At 45.8% G+C, this 23482-nt stretch overlaps 1 protein-coding gene across 2 annotated transcripts in view; it reads left to right on the top strand.

Moving 5' to 3' along the window:
- The window catches only part of Prkcb (protein kinase C beta), a 300272-nt gene that overhangs the window by 123095 nt on the left and 153695 nt on the right, over positions 1-23482 (top strand). For both annotated transcript variants that reach the window (XM_070004318.1, XM_070004319.1), the window contains exon 3: positions 13971-14053. In XM_070004318.1, coding sequence (XP_069860419.1) covers positions 13971-14053 — 83 coding nt within the window. The remainder of the gene's footprint in view (positions 1-13970; positions 14054-23482) is intronic.

The raw sequence follows: 23482 nt of genomic DNA, 5'->3' as shown, positions 1-23482 counted from the left end.
CCTCTGCTCCTGCTATGCCATGCCATTCCACAATACTTTTGAGCTCTAGGATGGTTTCTCACTGTTGCCAGTGTCTGTAATTGAACATTTAGGATGAATTCCATTTTCTGCAACAATCCCAGTGGGGATATAAAAGCCCATTAGCAGACAAGGTTTTGTATTATTTTCCTTAAAAAAGAAACAAACAAAATGGTACAACCATTTTGGAAAACAAAGGTGTTTTCTTACAAGGGTAAACAGAGTTATTCTCAGGCACAACAGTTCCCTGGCTAGGTTTTACCCAGGAGAGTTAAATTATTCACCCCACAAAGACTGACAAATACAGGTCTCTAATAGCTTTATTTATAACAGCCAGAAACTGGGAAGAAATCCAACCTATCTATCAACAGATGAATGGATAAGTGAACTTGTTGGAAGAACCAGGTAGAAATATTACTTGACTATGGAAATGGACAGGTACTGAATGAGCCTCAGAAACACTATCCTAAAGGGAAGAAGCAGAGGTGACATATTTTGCACAATGTGATTCCATAGGTCCACGGGACAGGAAGAGGAAGTAGTTTAGCAGGTGTATGTCAAAGTGCATTGAAGTGGGTACCAGTGGCTCACATCTATGTAAACCTAGCTACTCAAGAGGCTGAGATTAGAGGGTTGCAGCTCAAAACCAGCTTGGGCAGGAATGTCCATGATAGCCTTATTTGCAAGTAATATCCACCCCCCCTCCCAAAAAAAAGCTGAAAGTGGAGTTCTGACTCAAGTGATCGAGTGCTAGCCTTGAGCAACAAAAGCTCAGGGACAGTGCCTAGGCCCTGAGTTCAAGCCCCACGACTAACCAAAAAAAAAAAAAGACAGTAACCTCAGAACACATGGTTCTTTGACTTTATGTTGCTAATGGTCTGGAAGGGGAAGGACTTATGTTATTATTAGCAATAACCATAAAACCATCACAATAGCTAACACGGATGGCAAACTTGCTGTGCACTGGTTTGTGTACTAGGGTTGCTTTTCCTGATTGTCTTCTCAATGGAATGTCATAGTTAATCTTGATGACTCTGTGAGTCAGTCCTCCTTTCATCTCCCTTCCTTAATGAACTTAAGAGTTTGGAAGAGAGGAAAGTCATCTGAACCACAAAGTAAATAGCATCAGTGGTCAGAAAAGACTCCCTGAGGAATGGATATTTATCCTGAGATCTAGGGACAGGAGGGGCATGGGGGCATTCAAGTGGGGAAGGGTGGGGTGAGCAGAGGCATGGGCAGGAGTCAGCTGAGGATGTGGGGCCATGGAATGTGGAGTGGAGACCTCCCAGACAGGCTGGTTATGAAGGCAGAAGGAGAACTGTCTAGTGTCCAAGCCCAAGGCCCTTGCAGTGTATAATGCAGTTAGAAAACAGGATTCTTTTTTTTATTGTTTGGTTGTTTTTGTTTTTTGTCAGTTGTGGGATTTGAACTCAGGGCCTGGGTGCTGTCTCTAAGCTTCTTTCACTCAAGGCTAGTGCTTTAGCCACAGCTCCGCTTTTGGCTTTTTGTTTGTTTGTTTGTTTTTGGTTCATTGGAGGTAAGAGTCCTGTGGACTTCCCTGGCCAGGTTGGCTTTGAACCATGATCCTCAGATCTCAACCTCCTGAGTAGTTAGGATGACAGGTGACAGCCACCAGTGCCCAGCAGGGCAGGTGTTTTTTTGAGTTGACTAAGGCTCTTTTGCAAGCAATAGAAGTGGACGGTAGTTCATGAATGAATCAACCAAGCTGTTTCCCACCCCCGAGTCTCTGTGCCTGAGAATAAGATTTCAGAGAGAAAGAGTGCGACTGGGTGACGTCACAAGAGCAGACTCCATGCCAGGGGAGACGGAGGCATGGGGTGGTCTGTGCACAGTGGAGGAAGATGGCCTTCTGTGGGAAAGTCAACCTTCCAGTTACCAGAAGGAATGGATGGACACGGGGCAGGCAAGACTAACAGACTCCTGTCTTAGACTCAGTGACTTCTGAAATTATCGGTTGGGTGCTATTTCCTTGGCAATATTTACCAAGTCATTCCCCTTAGAGCTACACCTCTGTCTCATCTGCCTGAAGAGTGAGATCTTTCCCTTTTGTTTTTTTTGAGTTAGGGGCCTTCATTGGCATGAGTGTATCTCTGGGCTTCAAATGATACATCCCTGGAGGCCACATTTAGTGGCTTTCTAGTCCTGCAGGCCTATGGTGGAGGCGACTCATTGTCATGTCAAGAAGTAGAATGGCTGTGGCGTTCCTCCGTGGCCTGTCTTTCACTGCCAACAAGGGTAGGAAGCTAGTGGTGGCAGGTGCAGGAATCACGGCTGCCTCAGTTAACTAGTTCACTAGAAAGAGGTCCAGGCATTTCCTCTCACCCAAGTAAGCCCCTAGACACAGTGACACCCCACGTAGTAAGGAAATGATGCAACATGGCACCCCAGCTTTCCTCAGTTTACCTACAGAGATTGATTGGATTGAATATTCTAAATACTAAGTCCTTAAATAGAATTTAAAAAAAGCTGGCTGGGTACTGGAGATTCACATCTGTGATCCTAGCTACTCAGGAGGTTGAGATCTGAGGACTTTCAGGGAAGGAAAGTCTGTGAGACTCTCATCTCCAAAAAAAACTACTCAGAAAAGGCAAGAAGTAGTGCTGTGGCTCACATGCTAGCCTTGGGCACAAAGAGGCTCAGGGACAATGCCCAGGCCCTAAGTTCAAGCCTCAGGACCAGAGAAAAAAGTTGCTTTGTAGGAACATACAAAGTACAGGAGAAAATAAGAACCTTTACTGCCCACCTTTCAGCCTTTCATTTTTGGTTTATTAGACTCCTGTGGCACAAGAGACCAAAAAAAAAACCAATAAAAAAACCTTAGTTTAGAATAAAAGGAATTTATTGCTTATACAGAAGAGAGTCAACAAGGTCTTCAGGTCTGGTTGGATCTAGGTGTTCACACATGGGCCATCTGACACCTCTTGGCCTTCCTTTTCTCTGTGCTGGCTTCATTCTCAGAAAAACAAACAAGCAAACTCTTTTCTTGGTGATGGTCAACAGGGCAGATGCAGGCTTCTTCTTCAGCAGCGTAGCAACTCTACTGGGAAAGAATATTCTTTCCTAAACCCCAGCTAGAGTACAGAAGCTGGTCCTCACTGGGCGGCCTGAGTCTCTTGGCCATCATAAATACACTCTGAGAGCCCTGGTCCTACATCCAGCCTCAAGCCAGATGATGACGGCGTTAGCCAATGCATCAGAGAGGAGGGGTTCCCTGAAGGAGAATTCTGATGGCGAATGACAGGCCAGCAGCACCAGGAGATGGGGCCAGGCCTGTGGTCTAGGTGCTCCAGCTCTAGATATGCCTGATGAGTGGAAGATGTTGCTATTTCTTCTTAGGCTGTGGCATCCTGTCTGGCTTCCCCATCCTCAGGGCTGAGCCCAGATTGAGAGGCTATAGGGACAAGCAGGGATTCTCTCTATGACCTTGATTGACCTTGAGCTGCTCAGGGGCCCCGTTCTTTCAGGATGGTTACAGTCACAGGTGGCAGTGTGGGGAGGGGACAGCTTTCGTTTCATGGCTTAGTCATTCCTGGAGCCTACTCTTTGCCCCTCATTGGCCCAACCTCTCTTTCTTGCTTTAGTGTGGTAGATGTGGTAATACTACAAATGTATATATTCTGTTCTTGCAGTTGCTGACCCCTGCAGCAAGCTCATTGCTTTAGTTTTGGGTTTTCCCTCCCCAGTGCCTGGCTGTGGATAAGCAAAGGAAATGTGTGGATATTCCTTCTCTTAGAGAGGGAAATAAAATCCCAGGTGCTTTAAGAATTCCTTGTGAGGCTGCCCTGTCCCTCTGCCAAGAAGATGCAGTTGAGGATATAAAATGGGGGGCGGCTGGGGAATGCTGGCCTGCAGGGAGATGAACAGATTGGAAAAGGTGCTTATTTAGGGGAAGCAGGCAATGGAGGCTTGCGCAAAGAAGCAGCCCCCAACTCTTCAGGTGAACGTGAATTACACAGGAGCTTTCTAAATACACCAGTGTCTCTCTTCACCTTTCCACCAGACCCACAGACCAGAAGCTCTGTGTTGAGGACTTTTTTTTTTTTTTGTCATGGGGCCTGAACTCAGGACCTGGGCACTGTCCCTGAGCTTCTTTTGCTCAAGGCTAGCACTCTACCACTTGAATCACAGTGCCACTTCTGGCTTTTTCTGTGTATGTGGTACTGAGGAATTGAATTCAGGGCTTTCTGCATGCTAGGCGAGCCCTCTACCACTAACCTACATTCCCAATCCCACATGGTACATACTTGTGAAAAGAAATTCTCTTGGTTACTGCCAACTGGGGTACGAGTAAGCCTCTGAACTCACCCAGGGTGTGTGAGATGGGGTAGCTGCCCATAAATTCAGACACATTCTCCCACCACCATGACCTCAGCTGCCTTCCTCTCGACTCAGCCACAATGGAAGATATCTAAGAGTAGAAGTGACCAAATGAGGCGATCCATTGATTCATTCAGATGTTTTAAGAATTTGCTACGAACTCAGTACATGTGAGGCATGTGAACCTCATCTTATCTCCAATTAACCAACAAAAAGCCAAAAGGAGAACTGTGTCTTAAGTGGTAGTCTTGAGTGAAAAAGCTAAAGGACAGTGCCCAGGCCCTGAGTTCAAGTCCAGTACTGGCACATACACACATGGACATAAAAACATACTGGTTGCTAGGTATAATTGGCTTAAGCCTGTAATTGTAGCTACTCAAGAAGCTGAAATCTGGAGGATCATGGTTTGAAGCTAACTAGGGCAGAAAAGTCCTCTAGACTCCATCTACAAAACAACCAGCAAAAAGCTGGGCTAGAGGCATGACTCAAGTAGTACAACTCCCCCTGAGCAAGCAAGCCAATCAAATTCAAGACTGTGGGATTGGGGATTTACCTCAGTGGAAGAGCACTTATCCAGCAAGTGCAAGGTCCTGGGATTGGTCCTCAGCTCTGGAAAAAATAAATCCAGACCTTGAGGCTGAAACCCTAGTACTTCCAAAAAGACCAAAAAATAAAAAATCGTATTGGCAACTATGGACCCAAAGTCACGGTTGACTGGAATCCAGAGTTCCTTGGAAGGGCCTGTGTTCCTGAGTTGAGCTCAGGCACCGATGTGTCCCAGGCTCCCTTCTCTTAGTCGGGCAGCCTGACCTTGTGGGCCTGAGGGTTGGTAGCATCTCCATTAGGTGAGCAGAATGTCAGTAGTCCCGTGGAGTGCACTGAGTGGGCAAAGCTGTGGAGAAGGTGACATTTGGATTCCAGTCCGGCCTTCTGTCTGCTGATGGCAGAACTGAGCTCTTCAAACTTCGCCCCGTGGATCCTCAGTCACGGGTGCCAACATCTGTGGGACAGAACTGGACAATGTAGAAGGTATAAGATGCCCACCCAGTGGTGAGGGACAGTTACTGGGTCAAGTTCAACATCCATGCTGTAGAGGGATGCTGGGCAGTGGCATTTGAACTTATTCCTTAGGCTATGGTGAGGGAAATGTCTTATATCTGCACTGATCGCTAGGGTAGCCTCTAGCTGTGTGGGACTAATGAACTGAACCCAGGCACTGGTGGCTCATGCCTGTCATCCTAGCAATTCGGGAGGCTGAGATCTGAGGATCACGGTTCAAAGCCAGCTTGGACAGGAAAGTCTGTGAATCTTTTATCACCAGTGAACCACTAGAAAACTGGAAGTGGAGCTGTGGCTCAAGTGGTAGAGCACTAATCTTGAGTGAAAGAACTCAGGGATAGTGCCCAGGCCCTGAGCCAAGCTCTATGACTAGTTAGTAATAATAATAATAATTAATAATAATAATAATAATGAATTTTAAATTTTATTGCATGAACTTGGACTTCCGTAGCCCTGTGTAACCACGAGTTACCATGTTGGACAGCACAGCACAGAATCAGACAAGCAGCAGCCAGTGAATGAATGTGTTGGAGCAGGAAAATATTGCCAAATCTGGGCTTCAAAGGATGGATTTTCTCGAATTATGTTAATAAGCTACCTGAGGTGGGAGGAAGTAGGCAAGAATAATATTGGCAATTCGTGGCATCTATTCGACACTTGCTGTGTGCACACACTGAGCTAAGATAAGCCTATTGACTCTTCCAAACCACACGCAATGGGAAAAGCATATCATTGCCTATATTTCACATGCTAGCAGGTTGAGACACAGCAAGGTCAATGAGCACCTTCAAGGTCACATTGCGAATAATAGTGGCACCCGGTCTGGAAAGTTTGCCTGCAGAGCTTGTTCTGAAAACTCCCTCCGTGATGTAACGGAGTCTCCCCAGAGAGCTTCTTTGTGGGTTCACATGTGACACCTTGTTTAGCTTTCTTAACAATTAGGGGATATTGCCCGTCTGATCTCCTTGATGGCGATGGAAGCTGGCTCCTAAAGATGAGATGCAGAGGCAGAGGGGTCCATCTCTGGGGAGGGTACTGAAGGCTTTGGTACAGAACTCAGCCTCCGAGTGAGTGAGGGCGGCTGAGGCGGAGTCAGTGGGGAGCGGAGGGGGGCCACTGTGTGAAAGATATTGCGAAGGCAGGATCTGTGGGATTTCGCAAATGACTGAGTGGCAGGGGTGAGGAAGGCGGGGGAGGACGTCTCCTGGAACAGGGAGATGAATGACAAACATGAAGGTACTGCTGGTGAATGCAGGGGGGCACCAGAGGAAGTCAGATCTAGTTCTCCACACAAGCCTGGACACCCACCTGCCGAATGACCTTGGGCAGATGACCTCTCTCTGAGCATCCACATCTCCGTTGGTGGGATGCTGGTCATAATCGCTTCCTCACAGGGCTGTGAGGCTCACGTTAATCACCTGTGAAAGCTGTTCGCCATCTCAAGTAGCCTGGCCAGGTGATCCCTCTCCTTAATGCCAGTGAGGCCAGATGCCGAGGGGGATTTGGGGCCAAGCATATCTGCTTTTAATCATCGAGATGGTTTTGGGAAAGCACTTTGGGGAGCCCTCACATCACCGAGGGCCTGAGGCAGAGTTGAATAATAAGTCTGTGGGGGTCGCTTCGGCCCTGACCAGCCATGGCAAAGCAAAATCTGCATGCTCTAACTTGGTGCTTCAGGTCTATGTTCTAAGTCAATGCTCCGGACTGTTGTTCTAGGTCAGTGTTCCAGTCCAGTGCTCAAACTTGGTGTTCTAGCTCAGTGCTTTAGGTTAGTGCTCCAGCTCAGTGCTCCAAGTCAGTGTTCCAGGTTAGTGCTCTAGCTCAGTGCTCCGTCTCTCAGGCACCTGCATGCATCTTCCCATTTGACCTTCACAACATCCTTGTGAGGATAGGTAGACACAAGGCGCGGCGCAGAGAGGCATAGTAACTGGATACTTAGTCTTCAGATAGAATAAGGTTTCAAACTAGGGTCTAACTCCTGTAGGAAGCCTGGCCAGTCATTCTTGTGGCAACCATAAGCATCATTGTGGGGAACCTGAGGTGGTTTAGGCATTCCCAAGGTGGAAGAGGGAGGGAGGGGAACAGGGGAAAGAGAGAGAGAAGAAAGGAGAGAGAGCAGACAGTGAGGAGCGGCCTCTCATTTCTCATTCCTCTTCCATCACTCAGATTTGCAGGCAGTGCTGGAATTTCTCTGTTGGGCTGATGTAAAATTAGAGCCAAGGTTGCTTTTCAGAGTTGCCAGTTTCCCACTACTAACCCCAGTGAACACTGGGGAGGAGAGGAAGATCAATGCCACAGAGAAAAAGAGAGAGAGAGAGAGAGAGAGAGAGAGAGAGAGAGAGAGAGAGAGAGAGAGAGAGAGAGAGAGAGAGAGAGAGAGAGAGAGAGAAAGAGAGAGAGAGAGATCTGGTTGCTTGAAAGCACTGCTTCTTTTGAAATGAGGGTGGGAGGTCTGTGAAGCAGATTGGGGGGCTTAGTGCCTCCCTGAAGGGGCCATGTGGACAGGCCCCTTGATCCCCTGACTCTTGAAGCTGCTGCTTCAGGACTGGGCAGGGGGAGGTACTGATCATTGGGCCATGGTTTCTGACCCATCTTTCTTCCAGCCACTGCATTCAATGAAAACAAATGGAGATGCCTAAAGGGACACAGATTTCTGATCTTTCCCAGAGATGGAAAGTCTAAAAACAGGTCTTCCAGGAAGGTGCTGCAAGGCTGCATTCCTAGAGGGCTCTAGGGGGCATTCTGTTCCTTCCTTGCCTTTCCTGGTGTCTGCAGGTCATCCACACCTGTTGGCGCATGTCCCTTCTAGCCAGTAACCTTCTGCCATCTGTCCCTGACTTACCTGTTCTGTCTTAGGTGACTTGAGCCCACCCCCATTAGCTAGCAAAATCTCCCGTCTTACTTACTTCTGCAAAGTCTCACATATCTCTAGGCACGTGGAGGTAGAGTGTGTGTGTGTGTGTGTGTGTGTGTGTGTGTGTGTGTGTGTGTGTGTGTGTGTGTGTGTGTCATTTGGCCTGATTATCATGCATGGGACCCTTGTGATCTTGCAGGGAAGAAGGGAAAGGAAACATTGCTGGGTATCAGCAGCTCATGCCTGCAACATGAGCTACTCAAGGAGGCTGAGACTGGAGAATCCAAAGTTTAAAAGTCAGCCCAGGCAGGAAAGTCCTAAGAGATTTCTTATCTCCAAATTAACCACTAAGAAGCCAGAAGTGGAGCTGTGGCTCAAGTGGTAGAGCACTAGCCTTGAGTAAAAGCTAAAGGGCAGTGTCCAGGTCCTGAGTTGGAGCCCCAAACCCCAATACTGGAAGAAGAAAAGAAGGAAGGAAGAAGAGAGGAGGCCTAGGGAGGAAGAAGGAGCAGGAGGAGAAAAAGGTGGAGGTAGAAGAGGAGGAGGAAGAAGAGTAGGGCGGTCTAGAGGCACTTGAAACCTGGTACTTGTTTTCCAGTCTCGGCTGGAGCTAAATTGCAATTTACTTCTTTAAAGAAGGTGTGTTGTACAGATTGCTGACATTTTCATTTTTACCTGGCCCCTAGGCACTCAAGTGGAGACCCCCATTGTGTAGTGCTAATAAAACCAGCTTAAAGACCAGGCTCAGAGGCCTCCAGACTGCGGGTTTTCTAACTCTGGAGAGCAAGGAGTAATTAAATAAGCCAGGAAGCATCATGAGATCTTGCCTCTTATTGGATACCTATGTGAAAATGGAGCCTAGCACTCCACCCCGCCTCCCATCCCCAGCAGCATCATTAAGTGTTGCCTCTTCTTTAAGCAAAGCTACGTCTTACCCTGAATTTGCCAAACAGGAATGAGGGGGTGTTTATTTGTATCACAAAAAAAGATTTAGTTTGTTCCTTAAAATAGCCAGTCCTACTCCATTTTTTTTTTAATAAAAGAGTTTTTTAGTTAATGGGGAATTTGATTTGCACAACTTTTTAGAAAGAGGCTCTGTGGAAATGAAGGATCTGTACCAGAAGCTGAGCTGCTAGTCTGTGCCCAGTGTCTCTGCAGACTGTGAATGGGGGAAAAGTCAGGTCCCCTGTACATTGATTTGTCCAGGTAGGCATGGGTTAATTTAGTTCTGTGGCTATAGGAAGACTGCCCAAAGAGACTTGTGTGTGGGGGTAAGGGGTGTCTCTTCTTTTTTCTGTGTCTGATGATATTCATTCACTAAATAATTGCAGGCTCCAGAAAACTAGAGATGACTTCCCCCACCAAAGTAGATAAGGATGAATAAGATTGTGACTGCTATTTGGACACTTTGAAGAGAGGTTCTGGAATAAAGCAACTCCTTGAAAATCGGGGGGTGGATGGGGAGAATTTTCCTAAATAGTTCTTAGCTAAAAAAAATTTGAACTATAATAATAGACCACTTAAAAAGCATAGCTTGGCCTAGTGGCTCATGCCTGTAATCCTAGCTTCTCAGGAGGCTGAGATCTGAGGACTGCAGTTCAAAGCCAGCTTGGGAAATCAAATCTGAGAGACTCTTTAGCTGACTAGCAAAAAGCAGGAAGTAGAGGTATGGCTCAAGTGGTAGAGTATCAGCTTTGAGTGAAAAACCCAAAGAAGAACTTAAGTTCCCAAGTTCAAACCCCAATTGGTATAAAAACAAACCAAAAAAATCTTTTTGTTTGAAGCTCAGAAAGGGGATCATGTGATCATCCTTTTTTTTTTTTTTTTTTTTTTGCCTTGTTCTGGAAGTTCTTGAGGCAGAAATGTAAGGGTGGGGGCGGGAAGAGACAAATCTATGAGAAACGAGGAAACTATTATGATCTGTGATAATACGCTCCTCTAGCCAGAAATCTCAAAGCAATTGAAAACCCATAAAATTATTATGAGTTTAGAAATGCTTTCCAACATATAGAGCCTGAAATCCTATGGCTTTCGTATTTGTAAACAGTGACCAGTTGGAAAACTAAAATGGGGGGAAAATGTCGGGCATAAAAATAGAGTCCCTCAGATGGCACTAAATGACTAATGTATAGAAGCAATATGGGGAAAATGGAGGATGGTGGTAGATACAAAATGAGATTTTGTTTTGGTCAGTCATGGGGCTTGAACTCTAGGCCTGGGGCGCTGTTCCTCAGCTCTTCAACTCAAGACTAGCATTCTACCACTTGAGCCACAACGCCACTTCTGAGATTATTTTTTTTTCAGCAAGGTAACCATCGGTTCCTAGTAGAATGATTTCTTGTCCCATTGCCCGTTATCTTGAATTTAACTTCAAAATATTCAGTTCAGTTCAAGGTCTTAATTCCCCCCCCCCCTGCATCCGATGGCAGGGATTGACTAAAATAATATTCAACAAAAACTCCATTGGAATAAAAAACTGCTTCTAAAAGTTCTCTTGGAAGAATAAATCCACAATGATCGCCAAGAAAATGTTGGAAGTTAGGATAATGAGGGAGGCCTTGCCCTGCCAAGATATAACATATTATAAAGTGACTATAATTAAAACCCCCATTGCCATACTTCAAGGCGGATCAGGGGAATCGAACAGAGGGCACAGAGACACACTTTAGTATATATATAATTATTGAGCATATAATAAAGGTGACACTTGAAATCTGTAGGAAGGGCTGAATTATTCAATCAAGGATGCTGAGACAATTAGTTACCTAGTTGAGGAGAGGAAGAGACAAATCAAGTCCCATTCTACATCAGAGCTCAAGAAATTCCAAATGGGTTAAAAAGATGAAGGTGGAAATCATGCTACATAACAGTAAAAAACAATCCAGATGAAATACACACAAAAATCTCGAATGATATTTATATAACTTTGTGTGTGAAGGCCTTTGGAGGTGTAGTTGGATTGAGTTGTCTTTGTCCAGATTTCCTAATTATGGCTTGAAATTGATACATGATATTTCTATTAATGTGAGTCTGTGCACCTGTGTGCCAGTACTGGGGCTTGAACTCAAGCCCTGAGCATTGTTTCTTAGATTTTTCCACTCAAGTCTCTGGCACTCTGCCCCTTGAGCCACAGCTCCACTTCTGGCTTTTTGCTCATTTATTGAAGATAAGAGTCTCTTGACTTTCCAGTCCATGCTGACTTCAAACCTTTGATCCTGGGGTCTCTAGGATCACTGGTCTGGCTTCTATTTGCAGTTTTTTCAGGAGTTTAAATCTCCAGAGGATTATGAGAATCAGCACATTGCAAGCTTGTAGCCCTCCTCCATCCTCCGTTGCTGATGATTTAGGCTCTGCCTCTCAGTTTCCTTCTCACTCTTTGTGTTTCATAATGTTTGATTATGGAACATCAAACTCATATAAAAGCAGGAAAATTAGTATAATGACTCCTTATATGCCTATCACCTGGATCTTTATTTTTTTAATCCATCACCCGTCTGGGCATCCCAAATGATTTTGTACTGGATTATTCTATCCCTAAAGCCTCTAAGATGTATCCTCAAAGATATTCTATTTAAATGCCTACATCATCTTACCAAATATTATTACCACACCAAAATAGTTAATTCTCTTAACATCAATAATTCCCCAGTATCATAAAATATTAAGTGCAAATATCCATTTTCTTTATATTTATATATTTACTTATTTACACTAGTTTATTCAAAGCGGGTTTCAAATAGTTGTGCACATTGCATTTACATTTCTTTTTAAACAGCTTCCTTCTCTCCCTCCCTCCTTCCCTCCCTCCCTCCCTCCCTCCCTTCCTCCCTCCCTCTCTCCCTCCCTCCCTCCCTCCCTCCCTCCCTCCCTCCTTCCTTCCTTCCTTCCTTCCTTCCTTCCTTCCTTCCTTCCTTCCTTCCTTTCTTCCTTCCTTCCTTCCTTCCTTCCTTCCATTTTCTCTTTCAATTCTTTCTTTGTGTGAGTCTTGGGGCTTGAACTCAGGAACTGGATGCTGTCCCTGAGCTCTTTTGCTCAAGGTTAGCGCTCTGCCACTTGAACCACACTTCTACTTCCAGCTCTTTGGTAGTTAATTGGAGATAAGAGTCGCACAAACTTCCTTGCTTTGGACTTGCTTTGGAATGTCCTTAGAGAGATCCTTAGATCTCAGCCTCCTCAGTAGCTAGGATTATAGGCAGGAGCCACTGGTGCCCAGCAATATGGGTTTTCAATTCCTATGAATGTGAGTTTCCCCTCTAATTTCTCCTCTTTTGCTGCCTATTTGTTGAAGGAAACGTATCATATGAGTTGTTTCTGCAGTTTCCCATGTTTTAGGGCTTAGGGTTTAAGGAGTGCAACGATTGTCTGCCTGTGTCATTTCATACATCCCTGTCATTTGTATCTTTTTCTTAAAAACATCCGTTTGTAGTTAGATCCAGGGACGTACACTGATTGGGCTGTGTTTATGCTAGGCAAAAGGTGTCTTTTTGTGATGTTAGCAGGTAGTAATGATCTTGGTCCAGATTGCTCGCTCTACAAGGGTTCGCTCGGGTTACTGTTCTGTTTTCACATCCCAAACATGTAGTTGAGACAGACTACGATCTTCCACGCACATGGTGTCTGTCCCACAGGACCAGGGCATCCAGAAGTTGTGCAGAACATTGGGACGGCAAAAGTGTAAAAGAAAATTGGAACATGACATTAGTTTTTATTTTGTAAACATTCTCTGACTGCCCCTTCGGCCATACCAGACATGGATGCAGCTCACAGAAATCCATCTGATTTTATTGATGTGTGTATGTATGTATGCATGCATGGATGTATTGGAGTGCTGGCATTAGGTCTCAGGGCTTTGAATTTGCAAGGCAGGCACTCTGAGCACGTGAGAAACACTTCTAGCTCCTCAAGTCTGCATTTTTAACATATTTGGTGGCAAGTTACTAAAGTAGTATTAGTTGTAATCAGGTGGCTTGTGGTGAGGGAATTATGAGCACCTCTACAGGGCTTAGAGATTCTTGTATCTCTTCTGCCTAAACCCCCGCTTCATCTGCTGCCTGATTTAGGAAGCAGCATTCTGTTTGCAAGCAGAACTTTAAGGGGTGATCAGGTGTCCTGGTCACCTTTGAACGTGTCCACACCTGTAGGAGACGCAGCGCTAGGCACCTATGTGTCTACAAAGGACAGAGTGCCGAAGTTATGAAGTTATGGGATAGGCAGGCGCCAGAGACACACCTGTTTTGTGAAGCCTGGTTTATTGATCTCTTCTTCCTTTTTTCTTCCCCTCCTCCCTCCTCCATTTCCCTCTCCTCCTTCTCCCCCTCCCCCTCGTTCTCCTCTTCCTTTCCCCCTCCTCTCTACTCCCTCCCCTCTACTCCCTCCCCTCTACTCCCTCCTCCCCTTTCCTCTCCCTCTTCCTCCCCTTCCTCTCTCTTCCTCTTCCTTTTCCCTCTCTCTTCCTCCTCCTTCCCCTTTTCCTTTCTCCCCTCCCTCTCTTCTTCCTCCTCCTCCCTATACTCCTCTTTCCCTTCTTCTTCCCCCTCTCCTCCTACCTCTCCTCCTTCCTCTTCCCTCTTTCCTACCTTATTTTCTTCCTCCTCCTCTCTCCCCTTCCCCTCCTCCCCCCTCCCTGTCCTTTTCTCCCTCTTCCCCTCTCTCTCCTCCTTCTTTCTCCCCCTTCCCCTTTCCCTTGTTTTCTCTTTTGCAGTCTGCTGCTTTGTGGTACACAAGCGGTGCCATGAGTTTGTCACCTTCTCCTGCCCAGGCGCTGACAAGGGCCCCGCCTCTGACGTAAGTACCCACTTTGGCCACTCTGTACTGTCCTAGGTAGATAAATGAGATGTTCTCACTTCAAAGGCCCGAGGCCCCGGCCTCCTGGCTGCTGAGCCCATCTTCTTCTGAGTGGAGAAAACAAAACCCAGCATTTTGAGAGGAGGTGTGGTGGGTAGGGTGCATGGTATGCATTTGCTGAGTGACTGACCCTCCCTGCCATGCAAGGTGGGGTGTGCAGAATGATGGGCTTTCCTGTTAGGGCTACCATAAAAGGGAGTTTGGGTGTCACTTGGCACAACAATTTGTGTGTGTGTGTGTGTGTGTTACTGAGGAATGAACTCAGGGCCTCACGCTTGCTAGACAAGTGCTCTACCATGTGAGCCATGACTCCAGGCTTTTTTTGGCCAGTCCTGGGGCTTGCACTCTGGGCCTGTGCAATGCCCCTGAGCCTCTTTGTGTTCAAGGCTAGCCCTCTATCACTTGAGCCACCGCACCACTTCTGGCTTTTTCTGTGTAGTTTAATGGAGGATAAGAGGCTCACAAACTCCCCTTCCCAGCCTGGCTTTGAACCATGATCCTCAGATCTCAGCCTCGTGAGTAGCTAGGATTACATACATGAGCACCAGTGCGCTGCCTTCTGGACACTTTTGTGTGAGGATAGGATATAGTGCTTAGAGTTGTGGCAGCCCTTTCGGGTCAAGGAAGAAGATACGGTTGATGAACTGAGCATGATAGAGTCACAGAGTTGAAGGAACCCGGGTCACCAGGGACACTGCTCAATCACCTCTGAGTCTTCATATCTCCAGTTTCCATTTGGCTCATGCCTGTCATCCTAACTACTGAGGAGGCTGAGATCCGAGGATCGTGATTCAAAGCCGGTCTAGGCAGGAAAGTTGGTGAGACTCTTTATCTCCAATAAGCCACCAGAAACCGGAAGTGGCTGTGGCTCAAGTGGTGGAGTGCTAGCCTTGAGTAAAGAAACCTCAAGCCCTGCGTTCAAATCGCAGGACCGGCACAGGGATTAAAAAAATGGGAAGGGGGGGCTCTTGTTGGTAAAGTTTCACTGTTTGGTGAATTCTTTTACATACAGCTGCACCTGTCTCTCTCACCAGGACTTTCAATGACAGTCACTCACTCACTGCCCAGTAATGAACGGTGATCCGCTCACCCCCACCTGCCATCTTGTCACCCTATTTGTCTCTATTTCTGCTTGGCTTCACCTTCTGGACTTTTCCCCCTTGGCTTTGTCTCTATAATTGGTCCTGTAACCTACTTAGAATTGACAGCTGACCTCAGCTTGCTTCTGATGAGTAGTAGCCCAGCAACTACATTCTGTCACTGAATTTCTTCTACTCCCACTGGCTTTTTACAAGTGGTCCTGGGGAAGTTTCACTGCAGGGGACTTCCGGTGTGGGGGGGCGGGGAAACCTCCTGTCTGTTGCCAGGGCAACAGGAGCTTGTTGTAGCCAATGCATGGCTTGGAAAATGTGCTACTTGAGCTCCTCTATGATGGTAGTTCAAGCAATGCTGGCAAAGCAGGTAAAGTCATTGTGTGTGGGGGGATGGGGGGAATCCAGAACATTCCAAATTCTCTCAGATTCCACACTCAGGTCCTTTTTTTTTTTTTTTTTTTTTTTTTTTTTGCTACAAATGCTTTTCCCATCTCCAGGAAAGTAGGAAGTTTGAGAGGACTTCCTGGCTCCATAATGCAGCTCTTAACATGTTCATGCAGCCAAGTAGCAGCCAAAGGCTTGGTGTTCTCCCAAGTCTTGTCTCTGTCTCTGTTAACTAAGACAGAGTATAGTTCAAACTGGAATGCAGTTGTTTTTTTATTTTTTAACCCTCTAAAATTTTTTTTCTTTTTTACTTATTTCATTCCTGTAGTACCCAGGAATCGAACCCAGGACTTCATGCCTCCTAGGCAAGTACTCTACCACTAAGCCACATTCCCAGCCCCCAGGGAAAGGGAAGTTTGAGGTCATGAGATGGAAAAGCTCTAGGGTAGACCTGGCTTTGGCACAGTCTGGAAACCAGTGGATTCCCTGCAGGTTCTGCCATATGCCATAGGTAATTCCATTTGCTACGAGTGTATCTTATGTATATATATTAAACAAATATGTGTTCTTTTTTGTTTTTTTGTTTGTTTTAGTTGTGTAACAAAAATGGATTGACTTTATATCAGCATTTAAATCACGTTAATTTTGCACCTTGGTATTAAAGTTCCAGGATTTCAGGAGAAGAGAAATTTAGGGAGCCATTCAAGGACCTTGACCTTCTTATCTGGAGAATGGATTCATGCTTTTTTTGGGGGGGGGTCTGGTCGTGGGGTCTGAACTCTGGGCCTGGGTGCTGTCCCTCAGCTCTTCAGCTCAAGGCTAGCACTCTACCACTTGAGCCACAGTGCCACTTCCGGCTTTTTTCTTTTTGCTTATGTGGTGCTGAGGAATTGAACCCAGGGCCTCATGCATGCAAGGCAAGCACTCTACCACTGAGCCACCTTCCCAGCCCTCATGCATTTTTTTTTATGTGATCAAGGTCTACTTATAGCAGGTAGAATTAAAAGCTTGGAGGAGGGGCTCAGGGAACCCACACCCAGCCTCCTGGAAAAACAGTGCTCAGCAAGATGTGAGGGTCTCTGGTTTCCAAGGAGAGGCCCAATGGGCCTGGGATCCAGACCTCTATGCCGAGTGCTGGTGGCTAGTGCTCTTGGTCTCTGAAGAAAGCTTGAGGAACATGGCCCTTGGATCCAGATTGTTCCAGGAAGGGACTGCTGCTGAAGGAATGAAGAGGCAGTAACAGGGTAGCACTCTCAGGAAGGGCAAGCTGAATGGAAAAGGCAAGTCCCTCCCTCTTCTTCCCTACCTTCCGTTTCTCCACGTGCAACAGAGCACAGACTGGCACAATCTCATTCTTTGCATCACAGATCGGAATAAACAGGATGCATGCGGAGCTAAAACAGGGTTTAATAATCTACAAGTCTGTCTCAGTCTTCTCTCTTCTTTAGCCTTTAGACTTGGACCAGTTTATGCCCTTGATGTCTCTCCTCCAGCTCCGTGATTCAGTGTTGGACTGGATTACACTATTGGGTTTCTTGGTGCTCTGGCTCACAGATGATTGATCATGGGATTTTTCAGCATGCAAGCCCCTTCATAGGATAAATCAACGTTTCTATCTGCTTCTGTCTTGTTGGATCTGTCTCTCTGGTATATGTTGTCTCTTACACATACCTGCTCCTAGAGGTGGGAGCCCATGTGCACACTCCATGGAAGACAAGTTGTTCAGAGGAGAGCAAGAGGATCAGAATTTAAAAATAATTATTATCTTTAAGTGGTTGTATAAGAAAGTTCCCATTCTATAAAACAGTATTTGAATACAAAGTGTCTGATAACGTTGTCACCCATCGGAGGAGCAGGATTTTTTTGGGGGGGAGGGTTGGTCATGGAGCCGGGGCGCTGTCCCTTAGCTCTTCAGCTCAAGGCAAGCGCTCTATCACTTGAGCTATAGCACCACTTCTGGTTTTCTGGTGGTTTGTTGGAGATAAGAGTCTCACAGACTTTCCTGCCCGGGCTGGCTTTGAACCTCGATCCTCAGATCTCAGCCTCCTGAGTAGCTAGGATTACAGGTGTGAACTACCAGTGTCCAGGAGGAGCAGGATTTTATGTCCATGTGTGCATAGGCCATGGAGCCAGCCTTGTTAGACTCAAACCTACATGACATGGGATGATTATTTACATTTTTATTACTTTTTTTTTTGGTGCTGATTCTGGGGTTTGAACTCAGGTCCTCCTAGGCTCTGTTCCTTAGCATTTTTTTTCCACTCAAGGTTGGCTGACACTCCACCACTTGAGCCATGTCTTCCTTTTTGGCTCTTTTTTTTTCTAGTAGTCTATTGGCAGTAAGAGTCTTACAGACTTTCTTGCTCTCACTGGCCTTGAACCATAATCTTCTTGAGTAGGAAAGATAATAGGCATGAGCCACCAATAGCTGCCTATTTGCATCTTCTTTATGTCTCAGGTTCTTCATCTGAAAAGTGGTAAGATGATAATCAGTACCTTATATAGATACCTCTGAATATCGGGTGCATAATTAACACTTAAGATGCTGTCTTGTACTGTACATAGCAATGTATAGGTATATGGGATGATGGTGATGATGATAATGATGATGATGGTAATAGATGGCAATGACAACAATGTAAGATCGTGGAAGGAGCAGAAAGCAAGGACAGACTAGGAAAGTCTAAAAGAATGAGTAGCTTTCCTGTGGGTAATCTTGCCTAGTTGTGCGCAGGCTCCTCAGGAGGTGTGAATGAGCCCCCTCTCTGCATGAATGGAGGAGTGTGGCCATTCACGGCTGTAGTCAGGGGGAGATTAGGCCAGCATGCATTGGCCTTAGCTGCCTGCTTGCCAGGATTCTATCACTGGATTCTGTCCCAGGAAGGACTTTGGCATCAAGGATGAAATACTGGTCCAGGCTCCTGAACTAGCTAGCTCGGTTCACCGACCTTTCTCTGGGCTCATGGTTGGAGGCATGATTCAAGTCTTGGCCACACCTGCTCGTCCACCTGGCCAGGCTGTCCTCTGGCTGCCCTGACTGCTCATGCAGGTCTGGAGGGGAACCCTCGTCTCCTGTGTGACCTTGGGGGACAGCAGGCTGGGGGAGCGGAATGGACAGTTCCATTCACACAAAGAAAGAGGAGCGTGCTGGGCTCCATGCTCCTGCATTCTGTTATTCCAAGTCAAACCAACTAGGACATATCCTGGATTTTTATTTTTATTTATTGTTTTTGGTTGTTGGGCTTGAACTCAGGGCCTGGGCGCTGTCCTGAGCTTTTTCACTCAAAGCTAGCGCTCTATCACTTTGAGCCACAGTGCCACTTCAGGTTTTTCTGGTGGTTCATTGGAGATAAGAGTCTCAAGGACTTTACATGGGCTGGCTTCCAACCACAATCCTCCAATCTCAGCCTCCAGAGTAGCTAGCACAACAGGTGTGAGCTATCAGGGTGCCTGGCTTCGTATCCTGGATTGAAGTCACGATATAATAGAGCTTTGCATATTGGACATCATTTAATAGCTAGGTCCATATTGTACAATAGGGACTGGCCTTTGTGTAGCTGCTGACTCAATTACTCCATGTGACCAAGATGGATGGCACTCACCACTAGAGGGCAGAGTTCATGGTTGATACTTAGCCTATCATGATTATTTCTTGCGCATTCTTTTGTGTCTTAGATTTCTTCGAAAAGATCAAGCTTCTGAATTGCTGTAACATCCCATATAGACATTTTAGGCTGTAACCTAGCACTTAGAACTTTGACCATAGACTCAGACTCCTGAGAGACGGCAGAACAAGAAAGGGTAGGTCAAGACTTGGCCTAGACAAGCGAGTTATCTCACTTCTGGATGCGGAGGTGAAGGGACTCTTGCCTGTGTTCGTGCTGTCTCCCCAGAGGCCTGGTGCTGAGTAGGTTTCTGGCCTGGTAGCTTGGTTGGTTCTTCTCCATGTGGCTTCAGCTGCCAAGTAGCTGGCTAGCTCTGGTGTGTTCATAAGGTGGTCCCAGGGCTGCATGAAGACAAAAAGAGAGTCTCTCAATGCAAAAGTGCTTAAGAGCCATGTCATTGTACTTGTTAAGATTGTTACTGAGCCCAGTGAGTCTCAGGGCCAAGGTCAGCTTCACGTGGTAGATCCGTAGATTCCGTTGCTTCGCTGGGGAGGAAAATTTTGTTCACAAGTGAACACTGCAGAACATCACTGTGGATTTTATAACAAGAGCTACAGGTTGCCTGGCGCTGATGGCCCCTGCCTGTAATCCTAGCTACTCAGGAGGCTGTGATCTGAGGATTGAGGCTCAAAGCCAGTCCATGTAGGAAAGGTCATGAGATGCTTTTTGCCAGTTAACCAGAAACAATCTGGAAGTGGAGCTCTGACCCAAGTGGTAGAGTGCTAGGCTTGAGTGAGAAAGCTTAGGACAGCAACCAGGGCCTGTAGACATACAACAAACCCCCAAACAACAACATCAATGCCACCCTCAATGTCTGTGCTGCAATGAAGAGAAAATAATTCAGACTTTGAAGCCAGAAACCCTTAGGGTCAGATTCCAAACTTTGCCATTTATTGCTCCAGTGACCTCAGAAAAGTCATTTAAAGCCTATGACCTTTAGATTAGATCTTTAAAATGGTGAAAATAAGAGAGAAGTCCTGAGAGGTTTGGGTTGAGTGTTTGAGGAGAGACTGCTTAGACGACACACAGACAATAATCCGATACAGAGAAGACACTCAACAAAGAGTTTTAAAAATTATTAATATCCAGAGACATCTCTCCTTCTCCACAATGCATGCTGGCTGCCCTCTGACCTGCCAGGGAATAACCGTGAATAATAATAGCTACTTATTGAATAGGGGCTTCGTGCCAGGCAGTGCCAAAGGACTCTTAAGCTGGTTCATCTAACAATATTGCCTTCAATATTTTATGGGTTTTAGGAAAAAGTTATGATCTAAAAATTATTAAGCCTAATTCTTTTTTTTTTTTTTTGACCTAAGGATGACGATTCTAGGAAATTCGGCTGAGGAGTTATTTAAGGCTCAGCACGTCTTATAGCCTGGGTGACATTCCTTCCATTAATATTTATAGCAGCCAAAATTTGGATCTGACCCAAATGACTACCAATTAGGGTTTATATAAGTAAAATAGATTATATGCATGTAATACAGTGCTGGGTATTGACTGAGATGGCTCCTATCCAGGTACCCACGGTTGCCAAAAGTAATCAAACTGCAGGCTGGAAATCAGTACATCACTTTATGTAAATTGTATTTTAAGTAAAAGCCTTGGTGTATGTGTGGGGGGGGGGGCAGGGAGAGTGATAGAGGGGGTGAGATTGATTGGAGCACATTGTAAACTTACGTGAGATCTCCCCTGTATAAATGTAAGCTAATAATGACCACAGCAACAGGGAAGCTGGGATTGAGGCTCATGTCTACAGGCTCAGCTGCTTGAGAGACTGAGATTGGGAGGATGACAGCTCAAGGTCAGCCCGGGCAAGAAATTGACAAAATATCTTCTCAACTGTGGCTTGTCCCTGTCATCACAGCTCTATGAGAAGCTAAGATCTGGAGGATCATGGTTCTAGGCTAGCCCAGAACAAAACGAAGTTTGACAGACCCTATCTCAACCAAAGAAGCTGGATGCAGTGGCACACACTTCAAGCTACTTCAAGAAGTGGAATATAAGAGGATTATAGTCCAGGCATAGGCCCAAGCAAAAAGTGAGACCCTATCTCAAAATATCCTGTGCAGAAAAGAAATGGAGGTGTGGCTCAGTGATAGAGTACTTGCTTAGCAATCATGAAGCCCAGGGTTCAAACTCTAGTACTTCCAAAAAGAAAAATTTTAGTTATTAAAGTGTTGGCCTGGGAATATTGTAATTATATATTGATTTAAAAAGCAGCCGAAAGCACTGGGTGCCAGTGGCTCACGCCTCTAATCCTAGCTACTCAAGAGGCTGAGATCTGAGGATCGAGGTTCAAAGCCAGCCTGGGCAGGAAAGACCATGAGACTCTTATCTCCAATACATCACTCAGAAAACCAGAAGTGGTGCTGTGGCTCAAGTGGTAGAGTGCTAGCCTTGAGCACTCTGCCCAGGCCCAGAGTTCAAGCCCCAGGACTGACCAAAAAGAAAAAACAAAACAAAAAAGAAGCAGAAATCAAGGCAGGCATTGGTGACTTACCCCTATAATCCTAGCTACACTGGAAACTGATGTCTGAGAATCACGATTCAGAGCAATCCTGGGCAGGAATGTCCATGAATGAGACTCTTATCTCTAATTAACAAGCAAAGAGAGCTAGAAGGGGACTGTGGCTCAAGTGGTAGAGTCTTAGACTTGGAATAAAAAAGTCAAGAGCATAAAACCATCATCAGTTCAAGACCTGGTACTGGTGTGTGTGTGTGCATGCTTGCACACGTGAGCACACATACACACACAGAGCAGAAAACAAAGCTTTAGGCATGCTATGATACAATTAAAAACATGAAGATGTTTGTGAAACATATTTTTATCAGATTTAAAAACATTCTTGAGTTATCTAATAATAAACATGCAGTATGGAATGTGTAGTGAAATGCAGGCTGTAGCCACCTCTCTGGGACACAGTTCAGTGGCTTCTTGTTAATTCCGCTCTGTCCTCATCTAGGGGAGGCCTACAGGACTCCGAAGGTCACTTAGAAATTCTCAGAGGCTGCTTTCTCCCATTTCATTTGTTTGTGGTGTTATTCAAGTTTCTCACTGAATTCAGAAAAGACCAAATACAGTGCAGGCTCAGGGAGAATCACCCAAGTCGCTCACAGTTGCTTCTAGGTGTAGTGCTTTACTACTTGAGCAATACCTCCACGTCTGGCTTTTTGCTGTTTAATTGAAGATCAAAGTTTCTCGTACTTTGCTGCTTGGGCTGGCTTTGAACCACAATCCTCAGATCTCAGCCTCTTGTGTATCTAGGATTGCAAGTGTGATCTCCCAGTGCCTGGCTAGAGAATGTATTTTTGAAAGGTCTCCAGTGACTTTGATGGATGGCCAGGTTTGGAAAGGTACCCAAGCCAATCTTGGCTGAGTAACCAACTTGGTTCATTATAAGGTTGAATTGCAGGTTTGCCATTAACTAATTGAACAATCTCAGGATAGTTGCCTAAACTTTCTGCTTTGGTCTCCTCACCTGGAGAAAGATGATAAAACAGAACCTACCTTGCAGAGTCTCTAGAGATCAAGTGTGTTTTTCCATTCATGTAAGTGCCTCTTACCAGGCCCGGTACACAAGGCTTATTAATTAGTATATCCATCAATGAGCTTTGAAACCTTTTCTTTTGAATACCCAAGTACAGTTTTTTTTGTTGTTGTTGTTGTTTTTGTACCAGTTCTGGGGCTTGAACTCAGTGTCTGGGTGCTGCCCCTAAGCTTTTTTGCTCAAGGCTAGCACTCTACCACTTGAGTCACAGCTCCACTTCTGGCTTATTGGTAGTTAATTGGAGATGAGTCTCACAGACTTTCTTAACTGGCTTGGCTTTGAACCACGATCCTCAGATCTCAGCCTCCTGAGTTAATAGGATTACAGGCATGAGCCTGATCACAGGTACAATGTTAACTTGGCAGGGCATGCATACATCTTACTTTCCATGGAAGAGAATCACAGAGAGATCTACTTCCCAGGGAGATGGGAGGGCTAGGGGAAGCATCCAGTAGCGTGATGCTACTGGGATCCTTTCTGTCAAGTGGATTCCACAGGATTCTTCTGCTCCCATGTGCTATGGGCTGGCCACAGCTTCTACCATGCAGAAGGAGCTTGGAAGAACCATTTGTTCCTCGTTGTCACTGAGCTGCATGCTGGGGAGGAAGAAGCAGATCTGGAGATCTGGCGTCGCTGTAGCCATCTCTCCATGCAGTAGATGGCTGTTGGAAG

This window comes from Dipodomys merriami, unplaced genomic scaffold, assembly GCF_024711535.1.
Source record: "Dipodomys merriami isolate MVZ:Mamm:240054 unplaced genomic scaffold, mDipMer1.0.p SCAF_62, whole genome shotgun sequence".
Classification (NCBI taxonomy): Eukaryota; Metazoa; Chordata; class Mammalia; order Rodentia; family Heteromyidae; genus Dipodomys; species Dipodomys merriami.
The sequence above is the reverse complement of the archived record's forward strand: the minus strand, read 5'-3'. Positions and strand labels throughout refer to the sequence as shown.